The 20741-nt window shown below is 37.4% G+C and overlaps 1 protein-coding gene across 1 annotated transcript; it reads left to right on the top strand.

Moving 5' to 3' along the window:
- Positions 1 to 64: 64 nt before the first annotated feature.
- Positions 65 to 20222, top strand: LOC112555061 (tripeptidyl-peptidase 2-like). The gene is given in 31 exon segments (XM_025223222.1): positions 65 to 417; positions 976 to 1104; positions 1288 to 1488; positions 1879 to 2003; positions 2156 to 2253; positions 2622 to 2687; positions 3411 to 3565; positions 4436 to 4512; positions 5287 to 5414; positions 6138 to 6237; positions 6639 to 6772; positions 7132 to 7262; positions 7418 to 7592; positions 7806 to 7963; positions 8456 to 8532; positions 9649 to 9755; positions 10465 to 10619; positions 11598 to 11714; positions 12102 to 12202; positions 12430 to 12461; positions 12464 to 12528; positions 13149 to 13286; positions 13868 to 14026; positions 14028 to 14113; positions 14661 to 14739; positions 15386 to 15555; positions 15910 to 16009; positions 16365 to 16495; positions 17238 to 17427; positions 17830 to 17949; positions 18260 to 20222. Coding segments are annotated over 31 exon segments (3756 nt in total). The 5' UTR covers positions 65 to 255; the 3' UTR covers positions 18350 to 20222.
- The last annotated feature ends 519 nt before the right edge of the window (positions 20223 to 20741 follow it).

Raw genomic sequence — 20741 nt, 5'->3', positions numbered from 1 at the left:
GAAAATGAGGGCTACGATTATGAATTTGGAGTTTAAATTCTTCTCAAAGAACGATTTATATTCGCCTAAATTTTATTGCTTTGATAGATAAAATTATACCAATGCTTATGAAGTAAAATTATGTATAATTATTCAACTAATAAAAGATAAAAAGTTGTTATTTGTTGAAATCTCATTTCCACCCACCTTTTCCTACTCCAAGGCAAAACAAGATTCTCGTGGCGAACGTGAGGGTGCGAGTCAATCATTGCCATCATGGCGCAGGTTGCGGAAGAAGCTTTCCCGGTAGAAGGCATTTTGCCCAAGAAGGAGACAGGTGCAACTTGTTTTCTGGCCAAGTATCCAGATTACGACGGGCGAGGCGTGACCATAGCTATTCTTGACACAGGTGTTGATCCAGAAGCTCCGGGACTGCAGGTGAGTTACTGTGTAAACAGCGATAGTTCATTTTGTATTGTCATTGTGATTAACATTATGACGATATCGTAGATTTCTGACATATGATGAGAACGGCATCTTCTTCCTTTTAAGATCAGCTGATAATTATCCGGTTATGCTGACTTCCTTCCGTAATCTTCCTTCCCATCCCGTATATTTATAACTAATAAGTCATTTGAAACAACCCCACTGAAAGAAGAGTATGATGAGTTTTAAATGCAATGACCACACCTACAATTTTTAGTTTTGATGCATAAAATGATGAGAAACTGCTAATTTCCGATCCTGGTTTAATCTCTGAATTTAAATTACAGTTCTTGTTAATAGGGGAGGGTACTGATGAAAGAGAGAGGTAATAACATTCAGAGACAGTTGATGCATGCTAGACATTTTAAATTTGTAATCTTTTTATTACCAAATTGATTGTTTACTGTCAGTCTCAAGTTTCTGTCTTATTGTATATTTCTTGTTATAAACTTAATGCATAACTTATACTACAAGCATCACAAATAAGTATTATGACTGCGTTTGTCACAGGTGACAAGCGATGGCCGCCCCAAAGTGATCGACATGGTTGATGTTACAGGATCAGGGGATGTTGACACTTCAACAGTTGTTGAGGCTGTTGATGGAGAAATCACTGGCTTGTCATCAAGAAAGCTGAAGGTGAGGAAAATGCTTAAGGATGTGCAGAGATACAGAAGCTAAAGGAAAGTACTGTGCAGGCATGCAGATCCTTTTTAACCAGTATGCACAGTGTCATTGATAGATACTGTAGCCAGTGCACACTAAATGTCATTAATGTCATGCCTGTGACCAGTGCTGTTTCATTTTCCTGATTCATTGCAGATTCCTGATTCATGGAAGAATCCTTCAGGCAAATACCACATTGGGCTGAAGGCAGCCTTTGATTTGTATCCAAAGGGGCTCACTGACAGAATTAAAAAAGAACGCCGTGAAGAAATGTGGGATCCACCACATCGTGTAGCATTAGCCGAGGCAAGTCGAAAGCTGGACCAATTTGAAAGTGGTGATCATACAGCAGATTTGGTAAGCACATTTATTTTTTCATTTGGTTTTTAAGAAAATGAAAATTGCCTCATTTTAATAAAATTAAAGTAATATGAAGTTTTCAAGTGAAAGGAGATTAAACAAGCAGGAAGTGCACTTGCCAGTGGTGGTGTTATTAAGGCACGCTGAAATTGAATACAATTGTCTGAACCCCAACACATGCTGCACCGGTCTTTCAGATTTGAATTTGTGAATTAGTCTCAATGAATTTCTTTGATCTTATAAATATTGTGCAAAATAACACACAAAGTTACAAGTACTCTATTGTCAGCATGATGTGTGAGCTAATGTTGATAAAATTAATTTGAAAGGATCACGAGGAAGCATTGTAGGAAAAGTGACTATTGTCAAGTAGATATTGTTCAGCAGGAAGATGCACTGTTGAAAGAAGAGCTCCAAATGAGAGTTGACCTGCTGACTACTTTAGACAAAAAGTTCAACGACTGTGGGCCAATCTACGACTGTCTTGTCTTTCATGACGGAGATACGTGGAGGTCAGTTATTGGAATTATACCAAATCACCTTTCTTTTTCACCCCACTTGGTATCTTTTTATATAATTCAGATATTTTGTAATCCTGTTTTATTTCCTTTAGAAATTGTATAAATTTATTTGTCTCCTACATGTCCCTGTCTTTTTGTACTAGGGCATGTGTGGATACCAGTGAATGTGGAGATCTTCAGAGCTGCAAACTGTTATCCAGCTTTCATGAAGAATACCAGCGGGCTAGATTTAGTGAAGCAGGTCAGAGTTGTCTTTATTAAAATGCGTGACTGAGGTGGATGAGCGAATGGCCTGTTGTTGTTTAGGCCAAGTCAGCAACTTAAGCTACTCAAGGAAAGCATGCTGCATTATGTGGGTTTTATCATGATATTCCTGAGTAATTTTACTTGGTCTATCAAAATAGTAACAATGAATGTTTGTATATCAATATATCTCCAAGACCAGAGTCAAACCAATTTTATATGCATAGCATAAAACACACGTGGGGGTGGATCAGAGTATCCGGTCTTTTATATATGTTTATTGTCGTGAAACTTCTTGACATATTTTATCTAATGGTAGAGTGTGCAAATGATAATATAGTATCCTTGTTCTTGTATGTGCTGCAGACATGCTGAATTATGCAGTCAATATTTATGATGATGGGAATGTTCTGGAGATTGTCACCAATGCTGGTGAGTTTAATCTGATTAGAAGTTTTCAGAACATATCTACTGGAGAAATTGTTGGTCTTGAATACATCAGTGCATATGGAATTTTAGAGCAGGCTTGAGAACTGTTATTACAGCCCTTTTCAGAATAACAGACCAACCCTTAGCCAGTGTAATTATTGTAATATTTACGCATCACAGATAACAAGTTTTATTAATGCTGGGTTTTCTTTTTTACCTGTTATGTTATATTTTTTCACACTTGGCAAATTTTTGCTTGGTAGCCTGAAACATAATAACCACGAGAGAGTTTGCTTGTTAGCTTATTATACATTTAGTCATCACTTAACATCTTTTAGATATTCTTGGAAATTGATTTTAGTGAAGCGCATATAATGATATTAATTTTATCATGCAGTAATATACATGTAAACATCAGTTAATTTCCTACAGTGTATTTATGGTCACGCAAATTGGAGTAGCTAGAGAAAAGCAGTCCAGGTCCAGGGAAACATGCGAACTCCACATGGATATTTTGTTTTCTGTTTCTCATCATTGTTATAATGAAATGATGTTGAGCAAAACAACATTAAGTTCATTAGTAATGTCATCAATATCAGAAGTTAATTTTAACACAAGCTTGTAGCAAGTTATTCATAATAAAAAAATTTAATGAATTTAAAGAAAAATTAAATCAAGATCTCTTTGAAAGATGGCTTGCTTACCAGTTTTTGGTTTTCTTGACAGGTTCTCATGGAACTCATGTAGCATGCATTGCCGCTGGAAATTTTCCAGAACAACCAGACCGTAATGGTATAGCACCGGGAGCTCAGATTGTAAGCATCAAGATCGGGGACACTCGCCTCGGCTCCATGGAGACAGGATCTGCCCTCGTTCGTGCTGTAAGTCTTAATATAAAAATCATGCCTGTGACATAGCACCTCTACATGGTTCTTGTGTGCTTTGTCTGAGGAATTGTAGTTTGAGTGGAAGGTAGGAATAAGTGTTTACAGTCTCAGACCTGTGGCATCTAGTCTGCTTATCCTCCATATTTTTCACTACCAGTTCTAGCTGCTAGGACTGATTCTTCATGGCTAACAAGTAAATGACCAATTTTTAAGTAAGTAATTCACAGTATTGATGGTAATTGATATTGAAATTTGTAATTATAGATAGAGTACTTGTCATAATCTTGTCAGCTAAAAATTGTTGGCAACATGGTTAGTAGATTTTGTTTTGTTTTGTTTTGTTTCTTTCCCTCTCTGCATGTTGCATCTGTTTCCAGGCCTGGCTGCCTTGCTATGATATAGCCTTAGTTGCTGGCTCGGTGTAAAGCACCAATTACCCTCCCCCAACCCTCTTTTCCACGCTATCATAGTTCGGAATAAACATTCGATTTTTATTTTCTTACCATTTTATTAGCACTTGACACTGTTTTAAATTCCTGAAGTAAATCTAAATAATCACAAGATGGATTCAATCTCACCTTTAGTGACAGCATCATTAGGGACATCAGCACATGACCACTGTGAACCCTATAGCTCATCTCCACGATTCGTATTCTTTGATAGCATTATAATGCAGCATTTTAAACATTACATGGCCTGTTTCAATTTTATATCTGTAATCTTAGCAACCATTTTCAGTCCAACTTTTTCATCATCTTTCCTTTGTTATTTGGGGGGTATTTATATCATTTTTAATTTGTTTTGTTTATAATTGTTTCTTTTTGGTTGAATTGGTTGTATGTGAGCTCTTTCATGTTCTTGCAGATGGTGAAAGTCATTGAGCGTAAATGTGATCTCATCAACTACAGCTATGGAGAAGCATCAAATTGGTGTAACAGTGGGCAAGTTTATTCAGACTTATCAGTTCATTCTGTATTTTTTTTTTTTTTTTTTCTTCTGCTGTCAGATGTACAAGAATGCATCATTGAAATGTTTTCATGGTCCTGTTGGGTGGTAAAGCTGGATTTGGCTGTGTAGTTAAGGCATGGCTTGAGCTGTGGGGTGTTAGCTGTAGCTATGAACTGTGTGCCTTGTGCTGTTGCTATGTGCTGCATGTCAGTGTTTGATGAATGGCATACTTTAGGAAGGGTTTACGTTGACCATAAATATATAAAGTTTGAGGAAGTCTTGTTGGTAGTCAAATTTTTAAAGGCTATTAGGAGGAATTTTTTTTCACATATCTTGCTTTATTCACCATAAAGTATAAATCCTCATAATTTTGATAAGAATCTGTTTCTTTCAACATCACAGAATTCACCTGTGAGAACTAACTCCCTTCCAAAGAAAAAAAATAATGACAGTGCATTTTCTTGTAAAATAAAAATTATGTTTTATTTATGAGCCATCTACCTCAAACTGAATTGCAGGTTTGACTAAGGTTATCCTTTCAAAATATTGAGTGCAGGAGTTTGGCAAGACATTCTGTTGTTATCAGTGATAATGAGAAGTTTGAGAAAGTTTGTTAACATGTACTCCCTCCTAATTGAAAATCATTTATTGTGTCTGTGCACAATCAAAATAAGTATGTTGACATTAAAGCTAAAAACAAAACAGTAGTGAATGATATAAAAATAGTTTAGGTAACACAATGTGAATCCTTTTTTTTTTTCCTCAAGGCGTGTATGTGAAATTTTGAGTGAAGTTGTCACCAAGCATGGGGTGATATTTGTGTCAAGTGCTGGCAACAATGGGCCAGCCCTGTCAACTGTGGGAACACCTGGCGGAACAACCAGTGCTATTATTGGTGAGTGTCTTTGTCTGTTATAATTTCTGGCTGATAACTGCCTGCTTTGTTGCCACATTTGATGAAATAATAACTTTTTATTATTTTGTTTTGGAGGATAGCTGTAGGGTTTGTTGGCAGTTTTGGAGGAATAATAAATTGCTTTTGTTGATGATTGTCTTTATCCATTATTACTTTTGACTGTTGTCTTTATCAGGTATTACTTTTGACAGATTAATATATGTATTGCTACCCTTGGAAGAAAACTTGATTATTAATGTGAAACTTTATTGGCTGTTATTTTTTATTGCTACTTTTGGACAAGTAAAACATGCTGATATTACTTGGTTCTTTTTTCTCCTATCCTGCAAGTTATGATGAGTCAAAAGTTATTTTTTGAAACCTCAAGTAAGAAAAAAGGAAGCTTCATATCATTGTGATCACTACACAGGATTTTTGGCCAGAAGGTTGATGATTCAGGCCTTACTCATGTTATTGACAAAACTGGAGTACCCGTAGAAAAACCCCTGCGAGCAGGTCACATACATTTTCCCAAAACAGTGTTTTAACCCCTACACTACCGGGTGCCAAGTGTCTCATCGAGTTTGAGAAACAATGCCAAGGGTCTTTTCAACTTTGGTGATTTGGAGGTCACTTCACTGGTTCAGCAGCACTCTTTCTCTCTGTCTCTCAAATGCATTAACACTGTTTATGTTCTTAAATTTACCTTCTTATTTTTCACAGGTGTGGGAGCTTATGTCACACCTGAGATGATGGCAGCTGAGTATTCACTGCGAGAAAAGCTTCCAGCCATGCATTACACCTGGTCTTCCAGAGGGCCTGTGTATGTTTGGCTTTTGCACCTTTAGAAGTTTAATTAGACCACTTTAAATGCTTTTTGTAGAGTCAGGAAAAAAGTTATGCATAAATGTAGAATGACCAGTTAGGTGGTAGTGGGAAGGGTTGCTACATTTATGCAAATCTGATTTTAGTTTAAATTGTTCACATTGTTTTTGGCTCTAGTGAAAGAGTTGGTGGGTAGTTTCCATCAGAAGCTAAGATAACGTCAACCCATTGCTTTTAGCATTTTCCAGAATGATTTTCAACAACAAAGCATTATTATCGTTATTATTAATTTTCTGAAATGTCATTTAAAATCTTTAAATAGTTAAAATGATGTTAAATCAATATTTGTGTTATTGTTTTAAGCTGTTATTATTTGAGTATACAATACTCTATGTATAGGAGTGATGGAGCCTTGGGTATTTGCATCTCTGCACCTGGTGGTGCCATTGCCTCTGTTCCAAACTGGACTCTACGTTGTTCACAGCTGATGAACGGAACCAGCATGAGTAGTCCCAATGCATGTGGCGGAATTGGTCAGTATTAGTAAACTAGGTACTGAGTGAGTTTATAGTACAGTGCATTACATCATGAAGGCAATAAATCTTTAGTAGGCACTGAAGTCTGTGTGTTGATGTGCAGGGACTATAACTAACCATATGATGCATTTTGTTTCATTGTAATGGTCCCTTATTGTTCAGAAGGGTTTTTTAAAAGTCAGCAATTTTTTTTACAAAATGCTGAAAAAAAAAGCATTCTGAATTCCAAAGAATATGCTTTTGTGTCATTAGTGCAGAATTATTGCTGAAGTTTAGATTCAAATGTGAATTTTCTGAATGTTAAAACAAGCAGAAAAAAATGCAGTGTCTTGATGATGAAAGCTTTGTATTTCCAGCCTTAATTTTGTCTGCGCTGAAGGCACGGGGAGTTCAATACACACCATTTTGTGTGAGGAGAGGTCTAGAGAACACTGCCAAATTTAATGAAAATATGGATCCCTTTGCTATGGGTCGAGGTATTCTTCAGGTAAATTTTATTTCTGTATATGTGTATGGCATGGAAGATCTTTAATATATGCAGAGAACTGGGACCATAAGAAGTTTGAGGAGAAGCAAAAACCCTTTAGACACAGTACTCTTAGCATAGCGTTGTTTATGTTTGGTCCTGGTTTTCTGTTTCAGGTGGAGAAAGCATTTGAGCATATATGCCAGTATGCAAATCAGCAGGAACGCAATGTCCACTTTAGTGTTACATGTCAAGGAAACAATCGTGGCATCTACCTTCGTGAGCTCTCCCAGCTGCAGAAACCAACAGAGACTACCATTAATGTTGAACCTATGTTTGGGGAGAAGACACGTAAGTTTTGGTTTCATTAGTAAAGAATGAAATGAAAACAAATGCTGAACTGCCATTTAAACAGATGATTAACTCTTTCTATTTTCATCAAGCATGGAAAGTTGAAAAATAAAGGTTGGTTGGAGGAGGGTAGTGTGTATGTGTTGGGAGGTAGGGGGAATATGCGAACCTAAACATAAGTTTGGTCTAGTGACATGTCAATGCTGTTTGCAGCTCAGGAAGAAAAGATTGCCTTTTCTACTCAGCTAATCTTGACCTGTGATAAAAGCTGGGTCAAATACCCTGTTCATTTTGAACTGATGAATGCTAGTCGTTCATTTTCTATACAAGTGGATCCCCGTGGTCTTCCAGAAGGTGCCCATTACACGGAGGTAAGAGAAACTGAATGAAACTTGGGCTACAGAAAAGGAGATTTTTAAAACTATTATTAGTAAGATTTAACTTTTCATCTCCCTTTTATCACTATAATGAATGCAGCAGAAAGTAGAAAAGCTTATTTCTAAGTCATGTTGGCCTTCTTTCTGACTTGGTATTTTATTTTATTTTGGGCATGTTTTGCTTTCACTTAATTATTTTCTGCATTGTTAGAAACCCTTTGCCTTGAATGAAACCTGAAAACATCCTAATTTTTTTTTTTTTTTTTTTAAACTATCAGAGTAGCATCCTTTTTCCCAACCTTATCTACTGAAATTGTATGTCGTCTTTGTGGAGGTGTCAGGTCTGATCATTGTATGTCACAAAATCCTACTGTTTTGGAAATCCAAAACTATGGGATATTTATTACTTGAGTCTAAACAAATACACATGGTAAAATATGTCTCAAATAGTAGCAATAAAAGTGTACATTATGGCTATACTTGCAGATTTGTGCATATGATGTACAGTGTATAGACAAAGGTCCTTTATTCCGACTACCTATATCTGTGATCATTCCCACAAGGTAAGTTTCAGTCATCTGCAGGTGTGTTTGGGTAATGTTTTGCTAGCATTGTATATTTCCATTCTGTATTCTTTCACAGCCTTTTTGTATCTGAAAAGTTAAAAAATAATAAACATCTATTATAAAGCATTCTTCATCAGTTTAGGTAGTTTAGTTTATTCCTTGTTACTCCTCGAGGAGCGTAGTGCCACAACAACACCTCGCCAGTGGACCCGGTTTTGGGCAGCCCTCCTGTTGGGCCCATGCGGTTCTGATGTCTTTTGCCTTGCTTTCTACTGTTCTTTTCCAAGTCTGCTTTGGTTTCCCAACTCTCCTCTTCCCCTGAGGGTTCCAGTCAAGTGCCTGCCTGATAATGGTGTCAGCTGGTTTGCGCAGGGTGTATCCAGCCCCATTTGAATTTTTGATGTCTTGGCTAGTGGCATTCTGATTGGTTCTTTTCCACAGGCTGCTGTTGGAGATCTTTTCAGGCCATCTTATTCCCAGAATATGGCGTAGGCATTGGTTGGTAAAGGTCTGGAGCTTGTTGTTCATGGCGTTTGTCACTCTCCAGGTTTCAGAACCATACAGCTAGACTGCTTTTACATTGGTGTTAAAGATGCGAGTCTTACTGCTGAAGGATAATGCTCGGGAGTTCTAGACTGGGCGTAGGCTGTTGAAAGCATGCCTGGCCTTGTTGATGCGGCTTTTGTTGTCATTGTCCGCTCCACTGTCCTTGTTGACAATGCTCCCCAGATACATGTAACGATCTGTTTCCAGGATGTTCTCTCCTCGAAGTTGGATTGGAAGTTTCTGCTTGTTGTTGATTATCGTCACTTCGGTCTTCTTTCTGTTGACCTTTAAGCCAGTCTTCCTGCTTCCTCTGCTAGCTTACTCAGTTTGGTATGTGCATGTTGTTGCCGGTGAGATAGAAGACTAATGTCATCTGCAAAGTCCAGATCCTCTAGCTGTTTGGTGAAGGTCCACTGGATACGGTGTTGTTGTCTTGTGCAAAATCCAGTCTATGACCATCAAGAAGATTGTTGGTGATAATATTCAACCGTCTTACGCCAGTCTTCATTACAAAAGATTTAGATGCAGCTGTAACTTTCATGCTTTCTTTTTTAATTCTTTCTTCAGAATTAAAGATACGGTTACATACACCCTCAAGTTTGACAACATGACTTTGTGTCCGGGTCAGATAAGACGTCATTTCATTTCTGTACCTGATGGTGCTTCTTATGCAGGTAGGTAACAGCAAGTCAGTTTCCACAAATACTATAACAAGTACGACTTGTTGACCAGGATATTTTCTTTATCTTATTCATTACAAGTGTATCAGTGCAACTGAGCTATAGAGCTATGAAGATGTTCGCATTTGTGGGTGCAGACTGTAAGGGAAGAGTTAAAGACGAAGTCTATTGTTCACCTCATGAGTAGAACTTGTTAACTATATATAACTTAGAGGCATTTTATTTAACCCCTAATTTTTTTATTTTCCATAAAAGATTATCCGATGTAAAGATAGACAGGGATTTAGATTTCATTTCTGATCATTATCATGTCATATAATATTTAAATTAAGTTTGAAATTCAATCAAATATTACTTTACTTGAAGGTTTATATAAACTGACTATTGTATGAATATTGTTGCTTGCTTGAAACAGTTCTAGCAATATATAGTCTCTTCTTTAAAATATTCTCCAAATATTGTAAAGGAAAAGAGTTGACATGTTGACTGGATGGACTGAGACACTCATCAGCAGTTCTGAAATACTAGCTTCAAGCTGTGTATTTGTTGCTATGATAGTACAATGATAAAACTGGATAGAATTGGATAAACACTCAGGCCAGCTTTATTTTTCACTTGCTATGAACATTTTAAGATATTTTTTCCATTTGATGGCAGAACTTTTTAGAATATGATCAAGCATTGTTGACTCTTTTTTTTCCAGTTGTTCACCTTAGTTCACAAGATACAGAGAAAAGCTGCCGAATTTTATTGCATGCCTTGCAGCTGTTTCCTCAGACAGAATATAGGTCACATGAGTTTGAAAAGCTTGTGACCATTGGAGACAGGGGAGACACAACTCAAGCATTCTCAGTTATTGTAAGTTTTACCTGTCCATTTCAGAGGATTTCTTTAAAACTTGTGATAATTAATGGTGAAGAGAATGCAAACATTGCTCATTCTCATAATGCAAGTAATGGAAGTGTATGCTTGTGGCAAGAGAGAACATGGTTTGCACTTTCCATTGACAGGTTTGCGTGCTTGAATTACATTATTAAGAAATTGGGGTTGCATAATGATGAGCACATTTGAGTTAGTCACTCTCTTGTACTAAATTGTGTCGATATTATACACAATTTCAAGTAATTTATAAACAGTAAAACCTCCATTTTACGTTTCTCAAGATGCCGCCAAAAATAAACGTTAAATCAAGGAAAAGTGTTACATCAAGGAAACACTTTTATTTGCTTCAGATTACATCCAAACATTGAGAAAGTATGATAGGCACTGCATATCACAATCCTGTCTAAATATACTACGTTGTAAAAGTAGAACAGTTGAGCAGCAACATTCTTACCGTTTTTATACAGTACTTTGTGCATTGTCCCTGCACCTGCAACATAATATTTTCCGCGAGTTGCAAGTGTCTGAACATATTTCCACTCCCATGTGCACTGTAGGCAAACTTCTGTAACGTTTCCAACACTATGAGGTTTTCAGACACTGTCGGTGGTGGACCTGTTGATTCAGAATAGTTGTCATCATTGAAAGTTACACTGAAGAAAATGATAATTCAAGGATTGAAAAGTATTGGGTATATGGGGCTTTAACCAGGACCTCCAAAATTTAATGTTATACTGAGGATATCGTTACATCAAGGATCACAAAATTAAGGTTTCATGCTATATTAAAATGAATTATCCCAAATCATTGCCACTTTGTTTCATTTTAAATGCATTGGCCCAAAAAAGTCCCCATAAAATCTGGATAATTATTATGATAATTAAAATAATGATTAGAATTTCACTCCATGTCTGTGGATTCACACAGTTTTTATTAATGACTCATTTTCTTCAGCCTAATGTGACCCTTGAACTGTGCGTGGCCAAATGGTGGGCCAATTTAGGAGAGAGCACTCTTGATTATTCCATCACCTTCAGCGGCTGTCAATTGATGGGTGGATCACCAGTTATGGTAAGAGCTTTTCTGAGGTCTGTTTGCCTGCACAATTCCATGTTCTTGGAACACTCTCTCGACAGCTTTCTTTCTCTGTTGCACAAGTTCTAGATACCAAAGAAGAACTTGTTCTGGAAGCATGTTCTGATCTGTTGATGACATGACTCAAATTTCCTCCCTCCCCTCGACTGTCTTGGCTTTTAAACCATAAAATAGAACTGGGGTCATCAGAGCCTTTTAAAGATATACTAGGTGAATGCTCAAGGAGAAATAAATGGCCAGGTGTCCTGCATTTCTTTTTATTATTATTAACAAGGGAGGAAACATAGGGCAGACATTTTAATGTGTTATCAAATATGTATCAAAGAATCTGATTTTACTTAAAATTTTATTTCTGTAAAATAGCAAGCGCCTCTTGGGATCTGCCGTCTGGATGTATTTGGTTCGCTGAAGACAGAAGAAATTGCTCCAAGCATTAGTTTGCGGCATCTTGTACAGCCCCTCAGGTGAGTGGAGTGAATAGGAATAATAGTTCACAAGAATAGTGTTGGTTTTAAATGGGGCAGGGGTGAGGGCTTGCTTTCTGCATACCTCTGTGAACTGAAACATGAACAGGATTATCTCTATAACCCAGAACATACAAAAAGGATGCTAATGCTAAAGTTACAAAGTGCATGTTTGAAGTACTTAAGTGTTGTCATAAGAATAGACTTTAGCAATTTGTTTCTTGCAGGCCCAGTAGTCACAAGCTGAGACCGCTGTCTGATACCGAGATGAGCTGCCATCAGGACGACGCATTTATGCTCTAGATTTGGTGTACAACTTTTCCATTGTAAGCCTGATTTCATAATTAGACAACTTGCAATGATAAATAGTTGTATTGTGTCATGCCGTGATATTTTTAAGATAGTATTTTCTTCTGTATTTGTCTCTAACAACTATAATCAGGAAAAAAGATGTTTGAAATTAATAAATTCCATATAAACAGCAGTTTTTACCAGTTTATTTCACTTAATAGTTAATATTTAGCTATGACTAGTCTGGGGTGGACTGATTAACAGTTATGCGCAAGGGTGGCTGAATGATCTAAAAGCATGTGTTTTTGTGAAAGCTTAAAAGTTCTGTTACTTTATGCATTATTTTTCTTACCAAGTCATTGTTTGTCATGCCACATAACTGTTCACTTGAGTTTCTTGACTGTACCAGATGACATGACCAAAGGAGATAAAGGGTTACACTAGCTCTTTAATTTGTCTTGATAGAAAAAGAATTTTCTCTCAGAAGTTTATTCTTATAACTTATGTAAGATATCTTCTATGCAGCCAGTAAAACTATGGCTGTTTTGGATTATTGTTTCAGTGTCTTTCACAAAGGACTATCAAAATGTCTTTAGGAAAGGTATGTGCCACGTTTGTTTATAGAATTGTCTGCAACAATTCTTCTGTGTTGCAGTCTAAAGCTGAAGAAGTGATTCCAGATTGCTGCCTGCTCTCTAATCTCCTGTATGAGTCAGAGTACGAAAGTCAGCTGTGGATGCTTTTTGACAGCAACAAGCAGCTTCTGGCTTCAGGAGATGCTTACCCCCACAAGGTACCAAAAAGAATGTCTTGCTCCAAACAGAATGAGAGTTTTCAACGTGTTTAGTTAACATTATGCTTTTTATCAAATGAAATCTATGGTGTAGCAAACTCTACAAAGTTTACAATTTGTGGATATTCCATGATTAAAGAAAGTTTTATTGTCTTAGCTATTTGAAGCATAATGCACTGTGCTGAGCTAGAGATGGTGGGATAAGTAGACATTGGTAGTATTTTGTGTATTTACTGTCATGGAGAGTATGAGAGAGAGAGTGTGTGTGTGGATAATAACAAATTGTATCATAGAATGTCACAACTTACCGGCAAACTCACTGTGCTAAACAATCACAGTATGCACAAGACAGTCAACTATGCAATATTAAGAACAACGTGAAAACTTAAGCTGGATATTGTTAGGATGGTCATGGCAGATGGCATGGCAAAAGCACGTTTTGTTTCTTCAGACATTGGTTAGTGGGAGCTATCAAGAGAATATTGACAGGTGACTTCATATTAAACAGGTGATCATCACATGATTTGATTCAGTGCAACTCGGGTGGTTAGATGAATTTAAGAGAAATGTTTGTGTGGCAGTATGTTGCCAAGCTGGAAAAGGGAGAGTACACCATTATTCTTCAAGTGCGGCATGAGAAGAGAGAAGCACTGGAACGTTTGCGGGAGATGACAATACTGCTGCACCACAAACTGCCTCAGCCGCTGTCTCTTGACATCTACTCCTCCTGGCAGAACGCTGGCTGCCACCAAGAAAATTGTTTCAGCCCTGACCTTGACAAAAGGCTCCGTCACTCCACTGTTTATTACTACTCTGCCAGAAGACAAGTGAGTGAGAAATTGAAGTTTTTCCCCCACAAAGATGAAACATTTCAGAAGATTATATACCGAAATATGTTTATAAAGAAACTTGACTGAAGCATTGGGCATCGCCATCATAGCTAGCAGATAATTAACAAGTGTCACTTAAACACTGTTTAGTGTGTGTTACAAGAACAAAATCAAGTAAAGGTATTCATGTTTATAAAAGCTAGTGACAAAATTTACTCTTCCTATGCAGTTTGCACCCGTGAATGCGAACATCTCAATGGTTACATTGCTTGATATGTCCATATTGAAGCATATTAAAAAAAAAAAAATAGAGAAATATTAGTACACTCCCAGAGTTCATTTTATCTACATTTTTGAATAACAGTTGTTCTACATAACAATCATTATTGTGCTTATAAGTCAGATTTAACATCTGCAATGGTATCTGAGATTAAGGAATAATAATATAACGCTCATTATATAAGTTTGGTGCAGCCATTCTTGGGGGAAAAAAATGTTCTGAACACATCTGAAATTGAAGACATAGATTTGGCAAATGTTTCAGGGTTCCTAAAGGAACTTCAGCAGGCTGGTTCCTGTCTGGCATAATGTCACTGGCTAAAGAAGAGCAGGTGAAGAAAGGGGTAAGCTTGATATCACTGGCTTTTATTTCTCTTGCGGATTTTTTTCTGTTTTGATGAGATGAATTTAATGTACTAGCTCCATGTCATCTACACAGTAGCTTATAGACAAGATAAAAACACTAACAAAAATGTGAATTCAAAAATATTTATAGCATGCAGATTATTCAACAAATCAAATAATTAACTTATTTCATAGACATACACAATGTTGCCAGCAATCAACACCAAACAGAGGTAGAGAATGAGCAACATTTTGGATTATTTGGACGCAGAAGGTCGGCATTATCGTGCTACAGTAGCAGTTTTTCAGGACCCTTACACTTCACTTGCAATCCCCAACCTTTTCACTTTCCCATACCCTTCCCATCTAAACATAAAAATAGCACAGGTTTGTGACACTCCAGTTATAGACCTGAGTCATCATGTGACCTTTGGTGACTGCATGTTGATGCAGTGATAGCATTTCACAAAGACTGTATGCGTCTTAATAATCTTTAAGACAACAGATTTTGATTTCATTCTCTTGTTTATTGCAGACTGTTTTGATGAGTCTCATGGCTTTTGTCAGACCTTCCAGTTCACTTGTGTGTGCACGAGTATGTAGAATACAATCTTTTACAAATCATGTGCACTTTCTTATTTGCAGAGTTCTGTTCCTTTTAAGTACATTCTAGCAGAAGCTCCACTGCGATCAAATTGCCCAAAAAATGGCAAGGCCAAAAAGGAGAAGGAAGAAAAACAGAAGGAGAAAGAAAAGACTAAAGAAGAAGAATACACGGAGGCCTTACGGGACCTGAAGATTTCTTGGCTGTCCAAGTAAATAACATAGCTCTTAGATACATTAACTGTTTGGTAGTTTGTTTCAGTTTATTCTAGTTAAAAATTTTCGCCCGCTCTTTAACATTTTTTACTTGCCACTACGTCGAGGTAATCTGCTATTGTAGTTTTCTGTTATTGATAACCAACCTACATGTGGTAAGATAATGTCAACATTTGGACAGTTCAAAGTCAGAATAAGAATGCACCTTTAAGTATCCTCATTTTTGTGAAGCATTGTTTAAAGAAAAGTCTCACAGGAGGACAGGCTAACAAAAGTCACGTGTAGTATTCCCACAAACCATGGCTGTGTAGTTGTTATAGCCGCAGTATTTGTGTTGTGTACTTGTCAAGACTGCCCCTGGACCACTCATTGTACGATGAGCTGAAGCAACAGCACCGTGATCACATTCCTCTCATTTTGGCACGTTTGCAAGCTCTAGATTCAGACAAGGTAAATGTCCATAGAAGAGACTTTTTTTCACCCTTACAAATAAACAGCTTTTAAGGGGATTTTGGATTCTGACAAGGTAAACTGAGTTATCACAAGAACTTCTGGTTGCCATCAAGGTAATCTTATTGTCAGAAGAAACACTAGTCACTAATGAGGTAAACATAGATGTTCGACGAAACTTTGGATTCTGATAAGGGAAGTATAACTGTTGGAAAAATCTCTGTATTCTTTTTCTACTTAAAAAATTATTTCCGTTCAAAACTTAGAGCTATTATAAGTGTCGTATGTTACAGGTGAATTTCTGCTTTTTAACAACTATAATTGTATAGTTTGACAAGTCTGCCTTTTATCACAGGACAGAGACAAACACCTGACAAAAATTGTTAGTTTGTCAGAAGAGGTGGTGCAGTCGACAGGCATCATGGACATGCTGATGTACTTTGGAATGAAAGGAGACCAGAGGTCAAATGCTGCCCTGATAAAGACGTAAGTGATGTGCATTGAAAGAAGACATTCAAGATCCTTATTCAGATTGTGGGTTTCCTGTTGAGGTTTTTTTTTTTTCCTTCTTAAAGATTATGCTTGTGAGATGGTTAAGTCTTCTAAGAGATTGTTTCTCTCCATAAATGGACAGTGTTGATAGTAAACACTATGTGATGCTACAAAGGAATTTAAGAGTTTCTGGGTTTTTTCCCCCTTTCTCTGGTGTTGGGAGGTTTCGTTACGGGAAACCAAGAGGGGAATTTTTATAATTTTCTCCCTCTAGCTATACAATTCATTTTATAATTATAGAATGCAAATGAATTGTATAGCTATAGAGAATTTATTTTTTTAATTTCCCTCTGAGTACCCCATGCTCAGTATTCTGGTAGTTAATGAACTCAGCTGCAGATCACAGGGTAGGATCTACTCAGTGCACTAGGTCACTGGTTGGCAGCCTATTCATGCCTGTGGCTGAAACACTCTTCCTGCAAACCAATCATCTGTTTAGCAAAAATGCGTACCTGAGTTGTCCATGAAGAGAAGAGTTGTCTTTACCTTTGCTATGTCCTAGGTACAGTAAACCACTCGCAGTTACTGCCCTGCATCTGCCAGGCTGCAGAACTCTTTACCTTACTTTCTGTATATTTGGTGTACAGCATAATGGAGAAGTAAGGCTGGCTGGCAGAGGTGTATGTCAAACTGAGCAGTGATCAACATGACTTTTGTTTGTTTGTTTTGTGTACAGTGAGATGGAGAAGAAGCGAGGCTGGGTGGTGGAGGCATATGTGAAGCTGGGCTGCGCTCTGACAGACCTGTGGACAAGCACTGACCTTGACATTGAGTGCATTGTGGAAGGAGCAGACACTGTCAGCATTCAGCGGATCGACCAAGTGCTGCTGGAAGTGCAGAAGTTTGCTGACCTGACAGACAGCAAAGTGAGATCAGAGAAAAGCGAAACAAAACGTATTAATCAGTAGTCGCTGTGAGCTGCACGCAAAGCTAGCAAGGCTTTAAAAAACCCTGCAAAGTTTTGTACATTGCAACATGAGAATAGCCCTTAAGTGAGGTCTCACTCTACTTCAGCCACAAAAATACAGAACTACATTTTTTTTTTCATTGTCCTGTTTTTGGCAATCAGCTGCTATGAAACTTGTAAGACATTGTTTGTCATGTTGATCCAGGAGCAACAGCTATGAATGGGAGCCGCGTCTGCTTATCTTACATTGTCTAAGTTGCTAGTTAGGACGTTGATGGATGTTTACATTTCATGATATTAGCAGAATTCCGCTTCTCTTGGTAAGTTTATTAACCTTTATTCTTAAATTTTGTCCACATAGGTTTTGCCTTTCAGCATAAAACATGCTTTGGTGCATAAGCACTATGCAAGGGCTGCCAAGTTTTTGTCCAAACAGATGGAGGAAAAATCAAGCAGAGCCACAGAGCTGAAACTTGTTGAGGTGAGAGACTCATTGAGGTGAAGGTGGATACTTTGTTTGAAATATTACTTATAATTACATGATTTTTTTCACAATTCCAGGTTTTAACAATTTTTAAACCTTTTTATTTTATTTTTTACATTTTTTTCCTGCAGTGCAGTGGGTGTAAATGTGAGAGTGAAAGTGTGTGTGTGTGCGTGCACATACATATGTTGCATGTATTCATATGCACATAAGCAGCATGCATATGTATATAGAAAAGTGTGAATGGCAGTTACAAAGATACAATGAAGAAAGGTTATGTTGTTTACATGTCTTGCATAATTTTCAGATTTTCACAAAATTAGGCTGGTACCACTGTGCTCGCTTTCACCAGGACTGGCTGTCTGTGAAGTTCCCTCCAGGCTATCGACTCTTCTAGATACAACTTACAGACTTCTTGTGTCTCTTACTGCTGATGTGTATAATGTTGTACCGACAGCTTCCGCACCCTGAAATGTGTCCCAGACATTGCTATGTGCTCAGATCCTTAATCAGACTAATAATAGTCTTTTTATTCTTTTTATTTTTGTCTTTGTTTCTAAACATTTTTTTCACACTTAACACACTTAGAAGTTTCTTGTAGACAAAGTCACAGCCATTTTCACTTGATAGAAGTCAGCTGAGATCCGTGTTCTCCAAAATGCATGCTATGTTTGATAATATTTATGTCTGCCCATGAGAAATTTTAATAAAGAAGTATTATGTCTTTAATTAATGAAGTAGTCCATCTAATTGATTATCCATCATCACTTTCATTTTAGTCACAAATGTACATACTGACCATGGCATTCAATGTCTTATGTCATTGAAATCATTTGGTCTTAACTTTTGCTTTTGCCTCCCCTTCTCCTAAATGTGGCAGCGCCATACATTGTCAGACATTTCAGTTGTCTTGCCCATGCTGTATTACAGAATTACAGCTGGGCCTGAACTGGGCATTAGTCTTGTGAAATGTAAAGGGCCAGTGAGTAAGATTTTTACGATTCCTCTTGGTGGAACTTGCCAGAGAACACTAGTGTCAAATTATGCTCATCAAGTGAAAGCCTGGGAGTAAGTGCACTTGACCATGGGGCACAAGGTCCGCCAAATGTGCCCTAGACACAGTGAACCCCTTACATTCACTGCCTCATCAACCAGCCATTTGTAAATTCTTTCTTTACTAATTATGCTTATAAACAAATTGTATTGCTAACAATGGCAAAGGAGATCTACTGGGCATTGCTAGGAATGAATCATGTTTACTGTTGTGGCAGGGACAGTTTCTTATCAGCTTTTTTTGTGATGATATCCGCTGTATCTGTCTGTATTGTTTGTCATGTCCTTCCCTCCAGCTGGAAGGTTTTTCTGGCTGGCTGCTTTCTCAGGTGATAGTGATAGTTTTCATTAATGTCTTATGCTCAGCTTACATCAAGAAGTAGAGTTGAACTGCTTACAATATGTGAGTGGTGTTCACCAATGGTTTCTTTGGATACCTCAAAAAAAAAGTGTGTTCCACAGAAAGAGAAAAGGGACCATGTATTTAATTTTTGTTCCTGGTTTGTGCCAGCACTATAGTTTCTGGCTTTGTCATTATAATAATCCAGGCATAGCCACATATCACAGGGTAATTTACTGGTGGAAGCTGCAATAGATTTGAACCAAAATGTACATTACCTCCTACTTTTGATTTAAGATTGTATTCAAAGGGAGTGTTTGAGAAAAAGGGAGGGGATTCAGGTAGGTTCATTGGAAGATTGGAGGTCAGCAACAGAAGACCCAGATTGATTTCTGATTTTTAACTGTCCTAGCCACACTAGTACTTTTTGATAAGAATCATATGCAAGGTAACAAAATGTGTTCTGCTTATTTGAGCACAACTCGAAAGTTTTCTTTTTTTTAAATTGTGCTCCTGTCTTTTTTTTTTTAGGTTGTGATTCACATGATGTTCACTTTGGTTTGATGCTGAAATAGCTTGCAGATGGACAAAAATGGAAATGCTATTCATCATTTGTTTATAAAGGCATGCATAGATATGGGCCCATGCATGGTAGTGGATGTGTGAGAAGAAGTGTTAAATTATTGAGAAATTGCTTATGTTGCTGAGAGTTTGATAAGGCAGTTTGCAACTGCTGTCACAGCGTATTTTGAGAACTGCAGGAAGTGAATGCATGGACTCTGACTTTCCTCTGTCTGTTTAGTGCTTTGTTGTATACAGATGTTTCACATGAACGTGTGACTGGTCATAGAGGGTAAAATAAATGTAGATATATGATGTTAACTTGTCAAGTTGTATATGAAAGTTTGTGTGTGGTGAGAGGAAGGCGATACTACAGGCATACATTAAGTAAAACATTCATTTTTATGCATTTGGTAGAGGTGAGACAGGTTTAGGTAATTTAATGGTTTTAAAGTTTCACAAGTGAAGTCCTCTTTCCGTCTTGTTTTTATTTGGTCCACATGAATACGCAGATATCTATTTGGCAAATTGTCTGCGATGCAGGGTTATCTCCCATACTTCTGCATTCACCCCAAAAGGGACACAACCCATCACGTACAAATTGACACTACCAATGGTTACCTCTGTCAGCTTACAGCCTAGATCTTTTAAATTCTGCTCCTATTTGCCCATGAAAGTTTAATTAAAGAAAGCAAGACGTGAGTTTAGCCTGACTTACCTGCCAGGTGGGGCTTCACCGTGTGATATCTAAGTGGAGTTGCACCACAAGTCCTGTCATGTCGACCCATCAAGAACATTTATAACTTCGGAAGCAAAACCTCAAATAAGTTTGGCT

The sequence above is a fragment of the Pomacea canaliculata genome, linkage group LG14, assembly GCF_003073045.1.
Source record: "Pomacea canaliculata isolate SZHN2017 linkage group LG14, ASM307304v1, whole genome shotgun sequence".
Classification (NCBI taxonomy): Eukaryota; Metazoa; Mollusca; class Gastropoda; order Architaenioglossa; family Ampullariidae; genus Pomacea; species Pomacea canaliculata.
This window is presented reverse-complemented; position numbering and strand designations above follow the sequence as displayed.